The sequence below is a fragment of the Aptenodytes forsteri genome, unplaced genomic scaffold, assembly GCF_000699145.1.
Source record: "Aptenodytes forsteri isolate BGI_AS27 unplaced genomic scaffold, ASM69914v1 Scaffold238, whole genome shotgun sequence".
NCBI lineage: Eukaryota > Metazoa > Chordata > Aves > Sphenisciformes > Spheniscidae > Aptenodytes > Aptenodytes forsteri.
Window position 1 is genome coordinate 562,014 of NW_008794584.1, and position 22,810 is coordinate 584,823.

Genomic DNA, 22,810 nt, shown 5'->3' on the forward strand with positions numbered 1-22,810 from the left:
GGCGGCCAGCCGACCCCACTCGCCTCCCTCCTTCCCCGGGGGCTGGCGGGTCCCTGCCGGGGAGGCTGCCCTCCTGCTCCTCGCCCTGGTGTAACCGCCGCCGGGCCTTCTCCCTCCATCCCCGCGGGCTCGCGCGATTTCAGCCCGTTCGCGCTTTCGCGCGGGCTTGGCCACGTTGGTAGGCTTGGGGCTTCGCGCCTGGCCCTTCCCGGCCCCGTGCGCCGGGGCAGGGCAAAGACTGAGAGCGGTGAGCGCCGTGAGCCCGCCCTGGCTGTGCCTGGCCGCCCGCTGAGCCCAGCGGAACGCTCTGCCTGCAGGGTCCTGGCGTCGCTGTGACAGCAGGCGCAGAGGAAGAAAACGGCGCGGCTTTGCGTGAAGCAAGAAACGCGGCGTTAGCTGTCGCCTCGGCTTTCCTGAGCCCGCTCCCTCCCAAGGGCTGCCCTTGGCGTGGCAGAAACAGCTTGACAGAGGCCAGAGGCAAATTCCTGGCGGGGGAGAGGAGGTCGAGGAATATCTCCGAAGCTTAGGCGCGCTCTGTAGAGAAGCGGCAAGCGGGGGTTGGGAGGCGAGGGGAGAAGTCAGCTCAGTAGGTGCAGAATCTTAGCTGGGCTTTGGGCAAAAGTAAGTCAGCGGTGGGCAAAATATTTGGGCAAAAATAAGGAGGCGGTGCTGCTGTCTGCAGGGAGAGACACGGGAATAAATTTCTGCCTGAGCAGAATGATTCCTGTGTCTGACATGAGCTTCCAGATTGGTCTCGGTTAACAAGCTCAGCTAAACCGTCTAGTTTATTGGCGCTAGAATTGCGTTGCGAGTGTCCAAGCTGCTGAATGTGCAAGCTTGCAATTTCACACTGCCTTGGCATAAATAGTCAAAGCATCAGATAAATGTCAAGCATGAGTGAAGAAAGCGGGTTGTTCTTGTGCTATCTCTAACAGTAAGTTGCATGTGCTTGAAATAGAACTGTCTATATGGACTGCTGTGAGCTGGCTGGGCTATTTTAAGTATTACTAAACCTTGTGGCTGGCATCTTTTGGGAGACGGGACTGAGGCAGCCACACGGTAGGATTTGCTCTCCAGAGCGACTTTGCAGGGGCAGTAGGCTGCTCTGCTTGGGGTGGTGCTGTAATTCTGGGGGTGATAGAGCGAGCCCTTGAAAATCTAGGCCACTTTCTGTGGGGTTTCTCCCCCTTGCTGTGGGAATTGGCTGCAGCAAGGCTAATCTGAGCGGCTTTCAGAAATGCCTCTAGGTTTCTTTCTGTGTGCATAGAGGAATGAGGCAGCCCGGTGAACTCTCTTTGCGTGAAGAAGTGGATCCAAGGATATATATTTTTGTTCTGAGATTATCATCTGGTTGCTGTACTTGGAGATGGTCAGTAGCTTTGTATCTTGAACGAAATGTTTTCTTAGTTAATTGTAGGGATTGAAAATAGAAAGTCTAAAGCAAATAGAACAAACAGCTGAAAAATCTGGCTGTAAAAACCATGATTACTTTTTTTTTTTTCCCCTCCATTGCCACTTTGCTCAAGTCACCACAACAGTTTTGGAAGGTATGATAGTGAGAAATTATTGAGTGATTTTTCTAGTGATCTCAGATGGCTATATTCTGTTCTGGCAGAATCTTGTTAGGTGTAAGCTGGGGCAGTTAGGATGAAGGATGTTTCACGCATTATGTGCATCTTCAGACAACAGCACAGCCAGAGAACTGGGAGTGTTGTCTGTAGGTGCTGTATTTGAAGAACGCAGAGCTGACTTAAAATCTGGTTGTTCCCTTGCCTAGCAGTGAAATGCCCCGGGTGAATTGCTGCGCTCCCTTCGCTGGATGTCAGCGCTGACAAAGAACAAGGGAGGTGTTGAAGGACGTCCATAGCTATTTCTCTGCTGACAGACTTGTGAGCTTCCACTTGTGGTCAGGTGTCACGCCTGACTGCAGCGACAGAGCCCATCTGCGGTCACCCCACAGCTGTTGTTGCACCACTTGCTCTGGAAGCATGTACCTGGGCTTGTGGTGCTGTGCACAGTCAGTGGAGGGCTTCAGGCATTTCTGTGGGACCATAGCAGGTTATTTTGAGCACTTTTTAATTTTAGCTTCCCTGTGCTTAGTAGCACAGGAGCAACTCATTGCCGTGCTCACTTAATTTCCAGCATCATCAGCATCGGGTACTTCAACAGTAGGTGAAGTGTAACCTGATTTTTAGAAACGTTCTTATTCCTGGCAATTAATGAGAGGACCTGCCAGGGTTTCAACCCAAATTTCTCTGCGTTCTCTGTGCTTGACTGTAACTCCAGATAGATGATGCCAGACCAGGGAAATGGGGAGTTGTGAAGATTGCGTGATTGCTGCCTGTCTGAGTGCAAAATGAAATGAAAAGATCTATTAGTTTTTGGAGAAGTGAAGTGGGGAGCTGACATGTGCATCAGTGAAATCAAGCGGTGGCTTAAACATGTGCCCTTCTGCGGAGACCCCGAGTGCGTGCATGCGCATGGTTAAGGTGCTCAGCGCATCGCTTCTCCCAGCTGAGACTCGGGGAAGAGAGTCAGCCAGGGCTTCCTGATCTAAGGCGAGAGAGCGTATGCCGAGCTAACAGAGCATGTGGGAGTGCAGTTTCTTTGGTTTTGTTTCATCTAAAAAAATCTCTTCTGTCACTGTATAAGAAACTTGTGCTTGTTTTGATGGAGCTTTTTGGTCTCCTTATAAGTATACAGTCATAGTTCCTGGGGCCGTTGGGGCACGATTCCAGCTGGACATGCTGAATCAGTCAAAGGAGATTCCTCAGACCTTCAACCAGCTTCTGCTGTGGGCGCAGATGAGCTGCAGAGGCTGCTCTAAAAGAGGTGCAGCTTTGGGGAGGAGAGGGGTGGCTCAGCAGGATCCAGAAAAAGGACACATGCTTAGCTCAGTGTCTGCATGAATCTATGTAGAAGGCAACCTTCCTCCTACCCTGCTGGCTTTTGGCAGTAGCGATAGCTTTTGTGATTTAAACGATTCAAGCTTAATTTTTCTGTGGTGTAAAAGCCCTTCCTCTGACCCACGATGAATGCTAGTGTCGCTAACTGTCCCTTCGGTTTGCGGTGCAGAGTGAAAAAGCCACCTGGTTTGCCTGAGCTGGGGTGTGTGCCGCCTCCTGCAGCCAGTCTCCTCCTGGTTCTCTGGTACAATTTGCCTCTGTCTTATCAATATTTCTGTGTTTTATAGCCTACATGCCTGTTGCTGGTATCCTAAATGAGAAATCACAGAAGGTATTTTGCATAACTTAATATTGTACCGTTGGGGGAAATTGTTAGTAAATTGTTTCATATCTATTTTGCTGTTCCCCTCTCCCCCCAGCTGTGCCCTGTGTAATCTTTAAAGACATCTATCTAAAGATTTTTATATCTTTATTTTATAGCTATTTATATCTTTATATTATGTAGATATTTATCTATCTAAAGATATAAAGGCACACTGCCTAATATCAAGTGTATTAATGCCTCCTATTAAGAAGTCCTCATAGAAATGAGGTTGGAAAGTGGTATATTTATGTCCTCATTTATATCATATAAATTATCATTGGAAATCAAAACCTGAAATGGAACTTAACAGCATGCATAGTTGTAGGGCAGAAAATAACATTTTCTCAAAAAATGTGTTTAACTCGTATTTGCAGATAGTGCAGAGAGGGGAACTGCAGGAGAAAAATCAACTTTGGGACAGGAGATGGCTTTAATGAAACGATTTCAAAAAAAAAGGCAGGAAAGGAGAGAGGCTGGAGCTGGGCGCAGAAAGCATGGGGAGGAGCGGGGGATCCTCGCGAGACGGGGCTGTGGGGCTGTGCAGGGAGGAGAGGGGGGTGGATGCGTGCGTGGCCAAAAAGGGGAGAACAAGTGCTTGGCGAAGGCGGGACGACGATGTGACAGTTTCAGGGTAGGGTTGTGGCCAGCGGCAGAAGAGGAAGACGGAGTCCGGCTGGGTGTCTTTATTACAGTGCAGAGAAGAGCACTCGGGTTTGGAAAAACCCTGGCAGCTTGTTAAATCCTGTGTTTCCCTTTGCCTTTTAATATATGATCCTGTAAGCATCGCTTCATGCTTCTGATTGTTTTCATATAGCGAATGAGCGTTTCTGCATGCCCTGGGCCTGACGAGTGGCAGCAAGAGGCTGTGCTGGCTAAGCTTTGTGTTTGCTCTGAAGGGGTATCCCCGTCCCCAGCCAAGGCAAAGTGCAGCCAACTTCAACCCCATCACCCCCACCCAGGGCCTGCGTACAACCGCCTGCCTCCTGGGAAGGGCTGATCTCTGGAAAAAACCTTTCCCAGTAATTGAACTTGTAGGAAACAACATTGCAACATTGTTGCTACAACATCAAGATTGTTTCCTACAGCGTAATCAGCTGGGCTTTGAGCTAATGCCTCTCAGTTGACCGGATTAACTTCTTAGGATGTGCAGCCTTCCTTTCCTGTGTTCCTATGGCTTATCTTAATATGAAACTGTTCCTGTTGGAGTGAAAGGACCAGCGTCCCGCTCTGGCAGCAGCGTGCTCCTCGGCACATGGCTTGAGTGAACTCCCAAGGGTGAAGAAGAGTTTTCCCAGCCTTTCTGGCAAAAAAGGCAGGCGGCTTGGTACGATGCCTGCCTGCCACGCCAGGCTGCTGTGCTCCTCTACTGCCGGAGGAACCAAGTGGAGAACTTGGAAGTAAGATTCATCCTCTTAATCTTCCAGGAGCGGGCTCAGTCTGAAGCGTGTTGAAAATATTGACGCCGGTGATAAAGTCCAGTTAAGCTCCTCGAGGAGTCTCTTACAGAATCCCTTAACCGAGAAGCGATTTTGAGCAAAATATTAGTTAGATTTTTCAGCGATAACTCATGACTGAGGCAGGAAACAGATTTTAGATATGTGAAGCCTTCAAAATAGCCTGAAAGGTGACTTTGGTGGTCTCCATGGAAACTCATCTATTCTGTAGCTTTGCGGAGGACTTATACAAGAGCTGCTGCTGGCTTAAAAAAAAAAAATGTAGTAATTTAAAAAAACGAAAACCAAACCTGCTAGATCTGAATTTGGGGTGGTCCCAGACATACAGTGAAGCATGGCCTGTAGCAGAGGGGGACTGTTCCTGGGCCCTTCTGGAGCAGCTCTGCTGGAGAAAAGCTTGATGTGACTATCTGGGTTGCTGACTGCAATTTAGGTTACGGTGGTTGCTGCAGGGAGAAGCAGCTTCGCTGGGGGGACTCCTTGGTCTGCGCTCATCTGTTGCAAGTAAGACTGCAGGATGCTCTCTGTTTGGACTTTGCACATGTCCCGTTGCTGTAACTTTCAGGTACAGAGCATGCTCTGGCTGCCAGTCTCTATTTTGGGAACAACTTGAAAAAGAAATAACTTTAAAAAGAAATTGCTTAAATTTTGCTGAGGTTTAGGAGTTCTGGAATGAAGCAAGTGGTTTCTGGATGCTTTTGATGATGTAGCGTGCATGGCTGGCGCTGGAAACCTGAGTTCTGCTCCATGCCAGGAGCTCCCTGTTGGGCAGCATCTCTGACTCTTTCCCCAGGTGGGGATAAAATGGGGGTGTGCAGGTGGGCCAGATGCTGCGGTGACCAGGCTGCTGATGGGCCGTACAGGTGCCCGGTTGTGAGCGGTGGTTCTGCTTGGCTGAAGGGCCGGGGGAGGCCAATTGGAGCAGAGCAGCATGGCGCTGCCCCTCCTTGCTGCTCTCCAGCTACTTCAGAAACTTTAAACAGGAGGAAAGTTCTCCTTGTGAAAACTCACTACTGTCCGAAAAGAAAAGGGACAGAGAAAATGTGTAGGAATTCCAGTTCTCATTCTAAGGCATCCGCAAATTTCTGTGTGTTCTGCAAATGCTAAAACTGGGTGTGGGGTGGGAGCGCTTTGACTGTGTCTTCCAAGAAGCTAGAACCAAGCAATAAAAAAGAGAATTTTCTTTAGGCTGTCTGAAACACTGACGTCTCTTCTAATGGCTCTTTTTCAGCTGGGGGAAAACTGTTAAAGAATTGAACTGACCCGCTTTTTCAGAAGCAGCTGGGCAGGACTGTGCTCCAGATCCTTAGATCCAAAGGCGAATCTCTGCAAAAATCAGCTGTGGTGACTTCTCTAAGAGCTGATCTAAGCCATCTGTTCGAAGCGTGAAGCATATTGGTTTCTTAACTGAGATATGATGTTACAAAATTTTCATAGTTATGCCTGGATTTGCTGCGGGAGAAAAAGGCCTTATTCTGATCATTAGCAAAGAGTTTCCTTCCCAGACTAGGGGGTTTCTTTTCTTTCGTGTTTAATTAAGATGGACTCTAGTGCTCAACTCAATGAGTTCAAATGCTAGTGTTGTAGTCCACCCCCATATTGGGGAGCCCATTGCTTTCTGTGGGATGGTTCTTTGGGATCTTTTGTTGGGTGCTTTTTTAAAATATTTTCCTCTGCTGTTTCTCACGACTGATCCAAAGAGCACACTCTCTTCCCTCTGGCTCTGTTCATTTCACCTTCACAATTGCCTCTTGCTGTGTGTTTTCATTCATGCGGACAAATTGTTCTGGCATGTACATGATGTGTACATCACCAGGGCACGGCCGGGTGTGCAGCACTCGGCTGCCTTTGCCAAAGGTGCTTGGCTTGGGCTGCCTGTACAGCCACCGTGAGGTTTTTTTGTATGCGAGGGCATCTCTGCTTGCTCTTCTGAGCCTTGCTCAGGTTACGGTACCCGCCTTGTGTCTCCTTCCCAAGGGGAGAGTAAAACCATCTCCAGCTGGGAGGCAGATGAGTAAGGATACGGAAATGTGACCTTTGTAGTTGGCATTCAAGGAAGATAGGAAGACCTGCAAGATGGATCGTGTTATTTTAGCATTCTGTCTCTGTTACAGAGCCAGGTGACATCGTGGTGACCCAGGAAGCATGCGGCTGTGGTGCTGGCGGCCCTGAAGACTGTTTGGCTTGCAGGGAGGAATGCTACGGTGGGCAGTGCACTTGGAAGGTGGGCCGCGGAGGGTGAACCACGCGGCTGTGGCCGTCGGGCACAAGGTCTATTCCTTTGGCGGATATTGCTCTGGAGAAGACTATGAGACTCTGCGGCAGATTGACGTCCATGTTTTTAATGCAGGTAAATGTGTCCTTTTGGTGCACGAAGGAGTGGCTTACTAGGCTCAGTTATTAGTTTTCTTGCCCACTGCTGCTTAACAAGTTACAGTCTGTAACGTGCTGTCTGACTTTAATTTCCAAAAAAGTTATCGGTGTAGATGGGAGCCTCTTCCCTCGTGCAGCCCTGTATTTTCAGCTTCAGGGGCAGGGCACAGAGGGGCTGTAGTTCAGCAGACTGCTACGATAAGGACTCACTAGAAGTAACCACATAGCCAATGGCTTGTTTTGTCCTTGTTCTATGTGAACGCTAACTCAGCTAGGAGCAAAGAGACAATGTTTAGCTGGCTCAGGTCCCCAGTCCAGTTTGCAGCGTGACCATGCTCAGCTGCCCCTAGCGTGGAAGGGATAGGGTGGGAGCCAGCGCACTCAGTTAAGTCTCCAGGTTTAGACTCCGGAGCTGTTTCCCTGTGGGGGCAGCTGGCAACCGCTGCCAGCATGATGGAGTCAGTAGGGTCATGAGGCTAGGATGGAGGCCTTGCCATTTTGGCAGCAGCTATCATGCAGATTCACAACGTGACTTAGAAAAGCATCTGGAGCTGGAGCGATTTGTGTAACGTCGCCAGTATCTGTCAGGAGGCTGAGTTGCGGCCATGACTGTGCTGGGAGAGGCTGTATTTCTTGATTCAGTGCTCTTTGAACTGGACAGGCTACTGAGCTGGTCCATGAAGTATTTCCCTATAATTAGGCAGGTGGCTGAAAAACTGCACAGATGCTTGGATGGGTCCAGCTGAACAGAGACAAGAACAGAGAACCAATGACCAGTTTTGCAGACTGCACAGCATGCTGAACGCTCTCCTAACACGCACGTGACGTGGATAAAACTAGTTTGTCTGTAAGACGCAGTGAATTCACTCCTCTAAGTCTGACTGTGGAGAAGACTGACTTGTGCAGTAGTGGATAAAGGAATTGGTTACACAGGGCTGCCAAGGTGACCTGCTCACAGTGTAGAGGGGAGTGTAGCTCAGGATCCTGTGAACAGAGTTATTAATCTCTATCAAGAGAGACTGGGCTCTCACACTCAAGACAGTTGAACGTCGTAGCTCGTAAAATGTGCCAGTAGAGCACCGCTCTTATGGTGGAAGCATAATTGCCATGCCCAAAGGAATTCACTTGCATTGTCTTCCCTTCTTACCACTCCCAAATATTAAAGTGTTGTGATGCTGCAGCCACCACGTGGGAGGTGACACTGGCTTCCCAAGCCCTTGCTCAGTTAGCATTGCCAGGTTCCAGTGCTAAAGCCAAGATACCAGATTTTGAATGATCTCTTTCAATCTTCCAAAGAGGAAGACTGTGTGTTAGGTAGGAAACATCCCATCTAGCTTGACTTTAGCATTGACTGTGCTTCTTCAGTGCCCTTTCTGCCTCTGGGGTAGATGCTCACCTTTTAAGATGCCTGACCCTTTCCCTATGTTAATATTTCAGGGGAGCTGCAGCCTGTTTTCTGCTATATTTTGTGTTATGTCCGTGTTGAAAAAAAAACCTGGAGGCTCTATGTGTGGTAGAAGGAGGGTGTCTGGGTGCTGTTATGTAATGGCCATGTAACACTCGCTGTGACTCTTGGACTGTCATTAAACCCTGTAATACCTGTTGACTGCTCTGGCTGCTGCTGAACGTGACGTACAGGCTGCCAGGAAGGAGAACCTGTAATCACAAGGAACTCCTATTAGTAACACAAGGTTAGCAGGGAGAACTCAGGTATGGATGGGGGTAAAGGAGACAGACAGCTGTCTCATCTAAAGCTTAAAAAACAAAACAAAAGCAAACAAACCCTGCTCCTACAAAGCTGCTGCCTTGCTTTACTTAAACTGCACTACTGCAAGTCCAGATGATGCCTTCAGGTGTGTTCCCTTGCATGTTGCTGCAGTGAATTATTCCTGTGCTGCCCATTCTTCCAGCTTTGAGTCTCTTCAAAAATTTCACTAGCCTGAAGTAGTGTCTGCGTTCATTATCACCTCTGCACTTTTTCTTTTTCTTTTCCCTATTTTGTTTGTGTGTGTGTGTGCTCAGCCTCACAGTCCAGGATGAGCCAGAGTGGAAACCCCTTCAGTGTAATTAATGCAGTATGGCACCTATTTCTGTCCAGAGTCCTCTGGTCCTCCAGTGCTTCCTCTAGTCTCGCCTGTGATGGGGGCCTGTGAAAAACTGTGCTTCTGTATTCCTTAACTAGCTACTACTCAGGGTCAGACACAGCTTTGTCTTGCTTTCTAGACTGCTTCTGCACCTTGTTATAGCGGAAAAAAGCACCGTGCAGGATGGGTTGTGACCTGTGAGCACGTGTAGCGGGCTTAGCATTTGACATGGGCTCAAACTTGTGCTTTCAGTGTCTCTGCGCTGGATCAAGCTGCCTCCAGTGTGGACAAACAGCCGAGACCATGTGAGAGAGGTGCCCTACATGAGGTATGGGCACTCAGCAGTGCTCATAGATGACACCGTCTACATATGGGGTGGTCGCAACGACACTGAGGGAGCCTGCAACGTGCTCTATGCCTTTGATGTCAGTAAGTTCCAGCTTCTCACTCTTCCTTGTCACAACTGCTCTTGATGAGACCTTCTCTGCCCCACTGCACTGCTCCCCAATTTGTTTTCCTGTCCCTCAGTCTCTCTACAAAGTGACAGTCTGGAGGAAAAGGTGCAAATGGGGAATTGGTGTTGCTGGTTGTTTCAGCAGGTTTAGAATGGGAGCAGGGTGGCCAGTGTGTCTGCATGCTTGACTCTGTAAAAAATTACTGAGATTGTCTAATAGTCAAACTGGTTTTAATTTTTCTGCCAGTTTTGTGTGCTCTCTCTGATAGTAACTACAACTGAAGTGTTCTCTCTGTGTGATGTATGATTCCTTAACTGTGGCTGAACATTGCAGCAAGAAGGGGCTAGAGCTCTCGAGGATTGTGGTTCCTATCCAGGGTGGTCCTTCTTTCTGAAAGCATGAAGGAGAGTGAGGAATAAAACAGAAGTAGTCAGGGACAGGACGGCAAAATAAGGGAGGGCATGAGTCAAGTTAGATAAACCTGAAAGATAAACTCCTTGAGCCTTTTGGTTGGCTTCTCCATAGTGCTGCTGAAGCACCTGGGGAGAACAGGCACCATCAGCAACTGGGCAGACAGGAGTGTCAGGAAAGGAAGGGAGTACATCTGGATTCTGGAGGCAAGTCCATCTAAATACTGACCAGTAACTGGCTTGCTGGACTTGCAAGTAAACTGCTTGCTCTGGTGCTTGCCCATGGGTTCCTTTCTTCGCCAGGAAATGTCTTGCAGCTTGGAGCTGCTCTCTAGGCACAGGGTTTCCCCCTTCCCCTGCCACATGCAGCTGGGAAGCCACCAGTAAACCTCTGCCTACACAAAGGCCTTGTAGTGGGAGCTGCCTGGTCTCCCTGCCAACTCCAGTGCTTTAGCATTAAGTGAAAATTAACAGAAAGGCCAGACTTCAGCCTTCGTCCGAACCCTCTGCAGCTGTCTGTACATGCTGTGCCTGTCCCCTGCCAGTCCTGGAAAGTGAGGCTGGCAGTCGGAGTCCCGTGTCTGTGGTGTAAGTTCCACTGTAGGAGTCCCATCAGGCTGGATAAAGTCCTGGCTGAGTGCAATTTTGTCCCCAGGGGTGCTGAGCAGATCACAAGTCGAGGTCTTTTCCAATTTGACATGTTGTGCTTGAGTGAGCTCTTGCTGCTACTGTGTGACTGGGCTTGGAAGCAGCCCCATGAAGGAAAGGAACTTGATAGCCACTGCAGCTTTCTCACTAGAGGCTGCCCAGGGATTCTGTTGACCTTGCAAGACCCTTTGTGTGGTTCCAGCTGGAGCCTAGGTGGATAGCTGTGGCCGCAGGCCAAGTTCAGAGAAGTTGTGAAGAATGTTGCTTTGGCTCCGTTACCGCTTCCTGAAATAGGCACTGCTCTTGCTAGCTTGCAGTTAGGGAGGGTGGGGGGGAATGTCTCCTGCTGCCTCAAGGCTTATCTGTGCCTCTCTGGGCTCTTGGGACAGGTGCCTGTTTGTGCTTGGCAGCAAGTCGCTGGCTTGGCTCCATGTTGCCCTGGCATGGAGAACAGCTCTGGCTGGATTTAAAGTCCTTCCCTGAATCAAGCCAACCCCTGAAGCATGCGGGCTAAGGGGCTGAATCTGGCTGGTGCAGGCTCACGGGGAGCAGTGCGTAGGGAACCGTGAAGGGTAGAGAGTGAGGAAGGCTCCCTTTGAAGAGGGGATGAGAATGTAACAAGAGGAGCAGGGATCTGCACAGTAGCTCTGTTGACATGGTGAGCTTGTGGTTAAGTGACTTCTGCCTGGATTTGAGAACGCTGTTTTTCTGCAGTCATTTAGTCAGCATCTCCACGCCATGAGGTCAGTTGAGCCACTTTGCATCATTGCTTCATTGTAATTAACACTGTAAATGCAGAGTTCATAAGTGACTCACAAGTAGGCTTCGCAAGAGATTCAATAAAAATAACATTGCTCAAGCAGCGCTGTACTATTCACGCTTAAAACGTGAGCTGTTTGTCAGGTCGGGCAGAGTCAGCGGTCGTGCCCAGGAGCTGAGACCTCTGTCACGGTGCCCCTCTGTGGAGGCTCAGGCAGGTCGCCTTGCCTGAAGAAGCTTGCAGCCTCTCCGGAGAAGCAGGTGCTGTGTGTGAAAGAGAGAAGGATTTCTGTCTTAGAAATGAAGAACAGTAGTAAAGAGTTATCCCATCCCAACATCTACTGTATTTTCTTATTGTTGCCTCCTGTTTTGTTTCAGACACGCACAAGTGGTTCACGCCAAAGGTGTCTGGAATGGTCCCAGGAGCGAGAGATGGGCACTCAGCTTGTGTCCTGGCAAAGAGCATGTTTATCTTTGGTGGCTATGAACAGCTGGTGAGTAGTCTCTGTTATTTGGCGATCCATTGGGAAAGAGGGTTTCCTACCCAGGACATTGGTAGAAGCAGGATACAGGGGCATATTTGTATCCATAGTTGCTTTCATTTTATAACTCAGCAAAGTTATGGCATTAATTACCCAGGTTATGCTCATTGTTTTGCGGAGAAGATGGTTGGGAAAGTAGGCCTAAAAAAAATGGTGGATTTTTTTTTTCTTCCCCAAAACATATAGATATATAGAGGTAAAAATATAAATTTTTACACATAATTTTTTTCTGGCTCATTTCTCAGCCAAATTTAGATAGATGAATACATTACATTTTTAATAAATATATATTGATCTACAGTTATTTTAATTTGGCTGAGAAATGAGCCAGAAAAATCACTTTCCAATGCCTGCAGTGTTGCTGTGAGGTTTTGTCCTAATCTGGTGCATGTTCCGTGCTCTCACATTTTGCTGATCCTCTCCAGCAAACACTTACTTGCCCTCCCATTAAGAATACCTTGAGCCAAAGGTCATCCTGCACTAGCTGTCAGTGTGCCTAATGCTCCTTTGAGCAAATCCTTATGCTCTGATCTTAAGAAGTGGGTAAATATCATTTCAGCCTATCACCAGGCTCCAGAAAAGCTGTGCAAAGTCACATCTGTTTATTTGGAAGAAAGCTGGGGCTCTGTTACGGCAATCCCTGGGTTATTCCCCCTCTTCTGAGGACAATAGCATGCCAAATCCATGCCCTTGATTACAGCAGCAGGGGCAGGTCAAATGTGGCTTGTTTTTAATCAAGGCTAAACAAGCCTGTAGCTGTCTCGCTGCTGTCTCCCCTGCCTGGAGGAGCAGGAGTCTGTGCTGTTCATGTGAATGCAGGCTCTTCCAGGCAGCTAGCTGCAGACAAGTTTTGTGGGATCCTCAGAACCCCGAGTGTATTTGCTCCTGGATGTTTAGCTTCCTAGAAGTAATCTTAGCTTCTACCTCTCATCAGGTGGCCTTAGAGCCAGTTTGACTGTCCCGTTAGTGCCCCTTACTTCTGTCACTGCATGGAGTGGAGTCAGGGTTCTGCTGTGCATATACATATTGCGTGCAGGACAGCCTTAGGGGGAGGAACTGAGCACCAAATAAATGGAAAAGCTACAGGGAGAGACAGGAGACCTTTGAGGAGAAATGGGCTTTGCCTCCCTCTTGTTAAGTGATAAGTCTGCTGCCTACCCTGACATTTTGGAGCAAGCACCATGTCTCTTAGGAAGTACTGACTCCAAAGGGATGATCCAGGTCTGTAGGACAGCACCCTTCCTGGGGCCAGATGTGACCAGGCTTCTCAGTCCCTTTGTGACCAGGCTGCCCTGCTGTCTTCCAGGCTGACTGCTTTTCAAATGATATCCATAAATTGGACACCACAAACATGATGTGGACCTTAATCTCTGCCAAGGTCAGTGTCTGCTTTTCACTCTGGTTTGTGGAGGTTGTCTTGTATCTGCTATTCTCTGGGGTAGCTGCCCACACTTGTCTCACAGCTTCTGTCTGGTGTGGCTGGGATCTCCAGGAGGGGAAGTTCTCCAGGAGAAGGCAGCCACCCCAACTTCCTCATCAAGATGTGTCATCTCCCTGGGTAATCTGCATTCTTTCTCTTGTTCTGTTTAACTCTGTCCCTGCAGGGTACGCCAGCTCGCTGGAGAGACTTCCATTCAGCTACCATCATTGGAACAAAGATGTACGTATTTGGTGGCAGAGCTGATCGTTTTGGGCCATTTCATTCCAACAATGAGATCTACTGTAACCGCATTAGAGTATTTGATACAGAAACAAACTCCTGGCTGGACTCCCCTCCAACTGCAGTGCTCCCTGAAGGCCGGCGGAGCCATTCAGCATGTGAGTGTGGGTCTGCTGAGAGAGGAGGACAGTGGAAGGAAACTCCTGCCTGCCTCAGAAGGAGTATCTGGTCTGCTGGGTGGAGATGTGGGTTAGCAAGGGGTGCACAGAGCCTGGCTTCTGTGGAAAGCTGCTGCCCATTGAAAAGCCTTGCGCGTAGCCCTGCACGTGAAGGTGATGTAAGTGAAGGTGGATAACCAGCGCCACTTTGCTTTGTGTTTGATGTTGGGACAGGGACCTGCTGGGCTCTACCTTGGGTGGCACACTGATGTCTATGCTTACTCCCCACAGTCAGCTACAATGGGGAGCTATATGTATTTGGTGGCTACAACGCACGCCTGAACAGACACTTCCACGACCTCTGGAAATTCAATCCAGGTATTTATGCTTTTAACTTGTTGCAGTGATAGTGCTCAAGGCCCTCAAGTGTGTGAGTGCTCAGATGAGCATACTCTCCAAGGGTTAGGAGCCTGCTTGGGGGGAAATGGCTCTTCTGACAGCATTGACAGGAACTCGCTACCATGCTTGGGACCCCTGTTCCTCCTCAGACTCTCTCCAAATCTCAGTTAGAAAGTGGAAAAGGAAATATTGCTGAAAGACACAGCTAATCAGAGGGTGGTTGGCAAAACTTTGTCTTGTTCTTAAATATGCAGAAGTGTTGGCAGAAAAGAAGACATGGGGAAGCAACGGGGTTAGGGAAGCGAGAGACCGTAGCTGGGGAAACCACTCAACTTGAGCTGCAGCATCGCCATACCACATTCTCTTGGTACCAGGTCAAACTGTGCAGCAGAAGGGGAGGTTCTTGAGCTGGTACCCTGAATATCAGTCAACTGTGAGCTGTTTTGGGGTCCTCAGGCACTTTTCACAGTCCATTAGACTGATTTTGTTTGCTAATTGCTTTGCATAGTAAAGTTACCTGAGAGCAGCCAACTTGCTGTTCCCCAAGCTGATCTATGAGCTAGTGTGAGAGCTCCTGAAGGTTTCAGTGCCGTGCATTAGTGATTAATCACCCCCCCCCAGCATCCTTGCCACAGAGAGCAGCAAGGACAAAGGCTGCTGTCTTCTCCACCTGGTTCAGTTCCCCATGCTCCCATAACCAGGCTGTCCCAGCAGCCTCTGCTCTGCGAGGATGCTCTGCATTCACAGTGTCTGCCAGCAGGTGGAGCTGGTTCCTGGGTCTTCCTCCAGATCCGGACCGCAGCGGGGTGCTGGGGAAGGGAGGCTGCCTGCCTGCTCCTGGAGCTCTGCCCTGTACAGCTCCCTGCGATGTCCGACCTGCTGCCGTGGCAGCCCGTGGGTCCTGGCGCTCAGGCTTTGCAAGCGAAAGGCCTCGACCTGCAAATCCCATCTCAGCAGGCAGAGCTCCAGGGCTATGCCTGGCATCTAAGCAACACTTCGGTAACAACCTCATAGAAGTGCATCATTTTGCTGCTAGCAAGAAGAGGAGGTCAACAGGGAGGGTGGATGCTGGCTAGTTGGTGTCTGTGGGGCAGTGGGCCTCCAGTTTTGCTGTGATCTGTTTAAATCTATAACCTGCTTATACCCGGGTCTTGGCCAGGCTCTTGTGACAGGCTGGTGCACTCTTTTCCGCTCCTTAGTTTCTCTTTCTTGGAGGAAGATTGAGCCCAAGGGGAAAGGCCCATGTCCTCGACGCCGGCAGTGCTGCTGCAGAGTGGGGGACAAAATCATTCTCTTTGGAGGCACCAGGTGAGTTGTGTGAGGTGGCTCTGTGAGAGGGTTTGCCCTTCCCTTCAGCACAGCGTCCCTCCACGCTCTGCCCCATGCTGTAGTCAGATGCTTCTTTAGAGGCACATGGTAACTGTCCATCTACCTTACAAGTGTTAGAAATCACGTAGATTGGGGCTTCACTGGAAAAAGGCAAGGGGGAGATCGAAGATGTCATGTAAGCTTGTAAAGCACCTGGTGACAAGCCTTCTTGTACAAGTAGAGGCAGAAGCATGTAACATGCTGTTCAGGAGGGGTTGTGCTGTGGTCCAGCTTTCTGTGAAAGAGGTGGTGGGGAGGAGATCCTGCCATCAGAAGAACAAGTATCCTAGTCTGCTGTGCTGTAGCAGACCTCAGACTGACTTATCCTCCCCTACGTGCTGCCCTGCTTCTCCCACCAGAGTTTTTTTCTTTCATTGGCAAGTGTGGTGTCTGCCAAGCTGCAGTGGGATGTTGGCTCAGCTGGGAGCTGTTTGAGGAGCCCATACACACGACAAGGCAACATTCCCTTCTGTGCCAGTGTTCCTTAGCAAAGTTTCCATTCACAAAAGGGACCTGGTGCTAAGGATTTAGCTGTCAAACACTGGAAGTGATACTCTCAGGGTGCCGGGCAGCTGGATGTGGCCAAGAGCCTTAACAGCTGCTAAAAGAAAGGAAGTGGCCCATCACCAGGACATGCTCTATGCTGTCTGGAATGACAAATTGCAGCTCTGGAGCACAGGCCTGTTTGCCAGCATCTACCTTGCAGAGACATCTGAAAATGCTTTCAGCCCTCCACATGGGCTTTGGGGCTTGCTCTAGGACCCTGGCTGTGGCTTTTTGGGGATACTTCTGAAGACGGGTTTGGGCAGAGGACAAGGCAGGGCAAGTTCTGCTGATGGGCTGACCGTACCAGTGTGTGATGGAGTGAAGGGCCTTCAGGCCCTAGGAGTGCTGGGGTGTGTGCTTAGTTGTAGGTTGTCTCTGTGTGTGTGAGGGAGTGCTCAGTGCAGGTGAGGTATGCAGAGGTGCTGAGTTTATCCAGTCTCCTCAACAGATACTGGGTGCTGCTCTGTACGGTAGAAGGCTTGGTAGGGCTTGATGGCAGTTTTGGATGCTCTCAGATGCTGCGGTGTAGATTTGTGTTACAGCAGCAGCTGAACTCTGACGTTAAACCTAGGCGCTCCTAGGAAATGCTAGCAAACCACAACAAATTTGACACCAGCTTTTTGGAGTTTGGTCCACCTCTGCCAGGCAACGCAGCAGCGCCTTGTCTTCTCCACTGAACGACTTCAGTACTCAACTTGTTCCTTAATCCAGGCTCAACCCCAATGCAAGCCAATTCATCAGCACTAGTTTGGGATAGGAAAAGCTGCTGGCAGCCAGGAATGCGGCTTGCTTGGACTGGAGGAAGGATCTTGCAGGCTGGGGAAGGGGGAGACAGGGGTGGGGACTGTGCTTGCTTCCTGTAACAGTTATCAGGTGTATTCTGGAGCTGCCTGGCGAGATAAGAAGTTTTCCAGGAAGTCGTTGTAATGGAGAACTCCCTGTGGTCTGCCTCCTGACCTGTGCTCCCCTGCCCAGGAAGGGGGAGGGGGAGCGCACAGCGCAGGGGATCCAGCAGGGTTCCTTGAAGGATGAGCCGGCAGGCTCAGCTTGCTATGCAGCAGCACTGGGGGACGGGCAGGCAAAACCCCTTTGTGTCCTGCCTTCCCTTACAGGATTCACATACATTGTAGACTGTTCAAGAGGCGCTTCTGCAAGGTGCCTGCTCCTGTGGCATCCAAATGCTTAGTTTCTTTTGTAGTCCTGCCCAGAGCCTGGACTTTTTGCCCCAGCTGTGGTCTCTCACTGTGGCCAGCAGCAATCCTGTCACTTGTGTCCCATCTCAGTGACCAGGAAGTCATGTAGCGCTAAGCTCAGTGTTCCCGTTAGCTGTGTCACAATTGTGGCCCTGGTCCGGTTTCCTCCCAAACCCACCAGCACTTCAGCATGCAGAGACCATCCACAATGGAGAACGAAGGGGAGAGAGAATGCTATAAAACAGAGTTTAGCTGAACAGATGCCAGTCCAGGTTTGGCTTGAGGCTGTGTTTTCCCTGACAAGGCTTAGAAATGCCTGGCTCTGGCGAGGGAGCAGGGGCTCTCACTGGGTGCTTGGTGCAGGGCCCAAGAGCATTTGCCAACACGCCGAGTTGCTGTGCAGCTGGAACGAGCAGTTTTGCTGCGCTCTGGCTGGCAAAGGGGTGCCCTGCACCCTGCTGTCTGGGAGTTGTGGCTTTCCTGGTCTTGAACTCCAGGCTTTCCCTAGCTGCTTGCAGTTTGGTGATTAAAACCACAGATGCGGTGCCTGCTGGCTTTCCTTTGAAAGATAAGGGATGGTCTAGGGTTTCCTGTGACATGGATGTGAGATTAGATTGTGGTGTGGTGAGCACAGAAAGGTGGAATTAAAGAGGCTCTTGCTTGTATCCGGGCAGATGGGACCCATCAGCGACAGGTCTTTTCTGCCAGCAGTGAGCTGTGCCCCACAGTTTGTGCTGGGTTTATGGGAACCAGGCGGCGGCAGGTACTGTCTCATGTCCTGTGAGATGTGAGGCTTAGTGGGTCATATGTGGGGAAGCAAAGTGACACTGGGGTGAGAAGTCATTGCATGAGGTCCCAGCTAAGCAGTGAGGACACGCTAAATTGCCTTGACACAAACCAAAGCAGGACTTTAAAACACCTTTCCTTTCTTTCAAATTCTGTGAAGAACCATCAGCCATGGGAGTGCTTTCCCCTGGTCCAAGCACTACTGTTCTGGTACAGGCTGGTCTCTCTGTGCTAGGGGATGCGGTCTCTCAGGTGCTTTGGCTGTTCCATCAAGACTGCAGAGGCAGGGGACCATAGGTGAGGCTGTCTGCTCCCTAGAAATGCCTGAAGTCATAGCTCCTCACTAGCATTCCAGGACCAACATCAGATGGGAGTATCAACAAATTGGGATTGGCTTAAAATGACTGCTGTCATTTTAAGTGCTTGACACATGCTCAGTTACAGTCTTCTGAAATGCTGTCCTCATTTTGGCACAACCAGGAGCTGTGGCTGGAGCCCACAGTAATTCCTGCGGTCAGACTGAGAAATGTCTGCGCTTGTGCTGCCGTGCAGATGTTTCCTAGCTGCTTTCTCTACACTTCTCTTACAATATCTCAATGGCTGTGCCGAAATAATTGCAGTAGATCTTAACCATGTGAGAACTGGAGCCATGAACAGCGTGTGGCTGGGCAGAATCTGTTTCAAACCTTGTGCTGTTGTGCTTGGCACACAACTTCAGCTCATGCAGCGGAACCCAAAGCAGTCCAGCTACTGGCCTAGTCAGAGGAATGCAAGCTGATAAAATGCAATGTTCTCCTGGCTGCAGGTTGCTAACCTGTGGGTTTTTGCTGGAGAGTTTGTGCTAATGCAGCGGGTACATATGGCTATTGCAGACAAAGAGGGAAAGAGCTGCCACTAAGCCAGGTGAAGACCTCGGCATCGGCTTCAGGTGCTTATTCTCTGCTGCTGCCTTCACTTCTCTGTAGAAAAAGTTGAACTTCTGCAAAGCACCTTCCATATTGTCCTCAGAGAAAGCAGCTTGGCTTATCACACTCTGGCCCACTGCAGTGCTGGGGCAGTGTGGTACAGCGCACGCTGCCTCTGTCCCCAGCAGCATCAGTGCTCCTGAGAGCTTACAGACAGGAGAATCTAGCTCACAGGTTTCCATGGCATGACTCATGAGTAACATATGGCATGTGGCAGTCTGCAAATGTTTCATGCAGCCCTGGGAAGCTAGAGCTGAGGTGGGCAGTGTTGCCTGAAGCATATGGCTCCTTTTGTTGCTTCTCCAGGTTGCAGAAAATTTGGATGGCCACTAGCTACTTGCTGAGTCTGCCACCATCTCTGGAGGTAGGTCATGGCTGCCATGATCTGTGGCCCTCCAGCACAACTAGAGAGCCTTGCAAATAGTCCTCTTGCGTATCCAGCTTATCTCACCTACCTCACTGGGGACACCAGCACAGCTTTTTGGACTTTGTACTGTGCCATTGTGTGGTGTCTGATTCTTCCTAGATCAGATGCCTGTCCCGGGTGATGTTCTTCCACATCCTTGTACTTCCCATTGTATGCTTCCCCTTGGCTGTGAGTGTGAAGCTGGCCTGAGGTCTGTAAAAAGACATGGTGTGGGCTGTGTCACGCTGCCCCACGTGGTGTTTGGGGCCAGGTAGGGATGGGCTGACCCCTGCCTGCCCAGGCAGTTTGATCTGTATGTGTTTCCTAGCATGTAACTAGGGCAGCCTTCCATGATACAGCACTGCTGTGAAGCTGGTTAGTCTCCAACAGTGCACTGGGTTCTCCAGGTGATGCCAGCCTGTCTGGCCCTGCCTGCTGTGGAGCAGCCCATGGGGTCTGTTTGTCACACAAAGAGCAGGACAGATGCTTGTGCAAGCATGCCTGTCTTCAGGACCTGCTGTAACATCCCTTCTCCAGCCTGCTCAGAGACATCCTCAGCCTTGTCCCAGGGCTCAGCTTTGCCTCTCTGAGTGGAGCTTTTTTGGAGGGTCGGATCCACTGAAATTGCTGAGCAAATAGAGCCCTGAAACAAGCCTCAGCTCTGGAGGCAGCTGTTTGCCAGCACCCTCCTCATGCCCCAGGGGTGGGTGCCACAGTTCTGGGGGAGGCCCCAGAGTTGCTCAGTTGTTGGAGAGTGGTTTGGGAGGTACCTGCGGAAGGAGGAGTGCGAAACCTGCCAGAGGCTGGTCAATGTACAAGAAGGGAAAAGGGATGTTCCCTGCAGAGTGGGACCTGTGCTTGGAGGTGCAGCAAAATAACAGGCAGGTGAGGCAAGGGGGAGGCTCGTAGCTGGAGTCACTGTGGTTGTATGTGAGGAGGATGCAGCTGCCTCATTCCCTGTTATGGCTTGCTGAGGAGATGGTGTGTGTTTCTGCCCAACTGCTGGAGCTGGGCCAGCCAGACAGCCCTGGCTCTGTGCAGCTCTGCCTACTCTGCAAGGAGCTGGGAGAGTGATGGCTTTGGGTGCTGCTGCGGGAAGCAGAGGGACAGGAGGGATCAGATCCCCCTGCATGGGACAGGCAGGCCAGGAACAGTCCTGGACTTGCTCAGCCCTTGGGGAGCCTAAGGGACCCTAACTGGTGTACAAGCATCTTGGCACTGACTGACACACTTTGCTTGGCTTCTGCAGCCCGTCTCCAGAAGAGGGAATGGGTGATGAATTCGACCTGATGGATCACTCGGATCTCTACATCCTTGACTTCAGTACGTGAGCACTCCCTGCCCAGCTTGCGCCTCTCAGCACAAGGTGCCCTGTGAGCAGGCCCCACTGTGAAGCACCATACAGTGTCCTACATGGCTCCAGGTGCCTGCCTCTCGGAGCCAGGCAGCGGTCTCTGGCTGGTGTGCATGGCTTAAGGCAGACCAGCCAGAGACGCAGCTGTGCTTGCAGGCCTGAGCTGGACTTATGGCTCTTCATACACTCCTTCACACAGACTTCTTGTGGGAGCACAGGGAACCACTCCAGCCTGTCCCTGGTGTGCACCCTGCCTTGTCCCTCAGAGGGATGGCTGGGGTGCTCTGCGCTGTTTCTTACGGCACTGAGTGCACGATGCCTGGACCCCCACCTAGTGCCCAGAGGAGGACTGCTGTGGCTAACTGCCCTCTTTCCACAGGCCCCAGTCTAAAGACGCTGTGTAAGCTAGCAGTGATTCAGTACAGCCTGGACCAGTCCTGCCTTCCCCACGACATCAGGTACTGCATGCCTTGCTGGGAGGTCACCCCATGGGTGCTCCCTGTCCTTGGGGTGCTCCAGCCCTGGCTGAGGGCTGCCTGGGGCCCTCCTTGGCACGGTGCAGCTTTGGGGCAGGCTGGGCTGGAGACCACAGCTGAGGCTGACGTGCAGCAGAGCTGCTCCAGCCCTGGGTACTGTGTTTGTGCTTTCTCTCAGTGTATCCCATTGCTGTGTTACAGATGGGAGCTCTCGGCCATGACAACAAACAGCACCATCAGCCGCCCCATCGTTTCCTCCCAGGGCTGACGCCGGCTCATCCCTCTACCACCCTGCCCTCACCCCTCCACACACTGACCTCTTGCTCCACTGCCTGCATGCGTTTTTAGCCCTTTCAAGCAAGGAACATGTGAGCTCAGTTTGTCTTGCCCTAGCCAGGCCTCCCTCTGCCCTTGTCATGCTTTGGGCAGCATGAGTGTGCAGGCAGAGCAGGCTGCCGGGGAAGAAATTGGCTCACCCCAGCAGCACAACTGTGAACCCTGCTCCTTACTGATGGCTCCAGCATCTCCTGCCTTCCTTCCCCTTGCCTGTGGAGCTGCAGCTGTGCTGACCTGGTCCCCGGCCACTTTCCAAGGGCCTGAATCATCTCCTACCACCAGCCACGGCCCCGGGATTGGCCTCGGACTGTGAACTGTTCCTGTGCTGCCTCGATAGAGCAGGGACCTCCACGCCTGCACTTGCCAGCGCTGACCAGCTTCCTGGCACCGGATGGCAGGCCCCAGCCCCGAGCTGAGCCTGATGTGGGGGCCTGGGCCCAGCTGGACCTTCTGCCCAGCTCCCGTTGTAAAACAGCAACTGGGGGGAGTTTTTTATAAATGCTGAGGCAGACATAGTTTCTGCTGCTCTGTGTGTCCTAGCAGATGAACTGGGGGGAGAGAAGGTGTGGGAGGGGAGAGACTGAACCAGGTGCTTTTCCCCACAGCTGCAGGCCACCAGTGGCTTGTGGCAGCTGTGGGCTGTGGCTGGTGAGAGCTGCAGCCCTGGCTGGGTGGGAGAAGGGGAGCTGGGCCCCCTACAGCAGCACTGCCCTGGCGTGCCTGCCTCCTGCCCGGGGCTGTGCTGCCCTGCGAGAGAGGGCAGGAAGATGGTGCATGTCTCCTGGGCTGTGCTGCCTCAGGAAGGCGGGTGCCCCACAGCTCCCTGCCCCACGGAGGGAGGTGGAGGGATGTCTGGGGCAGCCTTCCCAGGCAGCACAGAGGGCTGTGCCTGAGCCCCTTCCCATGGAGGTGAGGTGTCCGATGTGAGGAGGAGCTCCAGCAGCAACTGTAGTGGAGCTAACGCAGGGAAAGCTAGGGAAGTGCTCAGGGTGTTTCCTGGGATGTAAAGTCACAGGACAGCCAAGGGATGGTGGCAGCTACGTGCCAGGAACGGATGGCAGAGGGCCCAGGCCCTCTCCCCTGCTCTGAGGGCTGGCATGTAGCCAGGGACAAGTGCTGCTCATCCAGCAGCACGAGGTTGTAGAGGTGCCTGGGCTCCTCAGCCTGC

The 22,810-nt window shown here is 51.2% G+C and overlaps 1 protein-coding gene across 1 annotated transcript; it reads left to right on the top strand.

Annotated features, from left to right (window-relative positions):
* The first annotated feature begins 1,009 nt into the window (after positions 1-1,009).
* KLHDC3 (kelch domain containing 3) lies at positions 1,010-22,156 on the top strand. Its single transcript, XM_019470294.1, has 11 exons — positions 1,010-1,059; positions 6,839-7,074; positions 9,434-9,610; positions 11,832-11,947; positions 13,302-13,373; positions 13,600-13,813; positions 14,105-14,191; positions 15,412-15,520; positions 20,726-20,799; positions 21,210-21,288; positions 21,508-22,156. The coding sequence occupies exons 2-11, from the start codon at positions 6,921-6,923 to the stop codon at positions 21,572-21,574; spliced, it is 1,149 nt and encodes a 382-aa protein (XP_019325839.1). The 5' UTR covers positions 1,010-1,059; positions 6,839-6,920; the 3' UTR covers positions 21,575-22,156.
* Positions 22,157-22,810: the final 654 nt, after the last annotated feature.

What these genes read in the sequence shown, in the direction of transcription:
- KLHDC3 (XM_019470294.1), top strand. Translation starts at nt 6,921, where the DNA reads ATGCTACGGTGGGCAGTGCACTTGGAAGGTGGGCCGCGGAGGGTGAAC. An exon ending in TTGGTGGCTATGAACAGCTG is followed by an intron (nt 11,948 to 13,301) that starts GTGAGTAGTCTC and finishes GCTGTCTTCCAG; the next exon opens with GCTGACTGCTTTTCAAATGA. An exon ending in TCTCTACATCCTTGACTTCA is followed by an intron (nt 20,800 to 21,209) that starts GTACGTGAGCAC and finishes CTCTTTCCACAG; the next exon opens with GCCCCAGTCTAAAGACGCTG.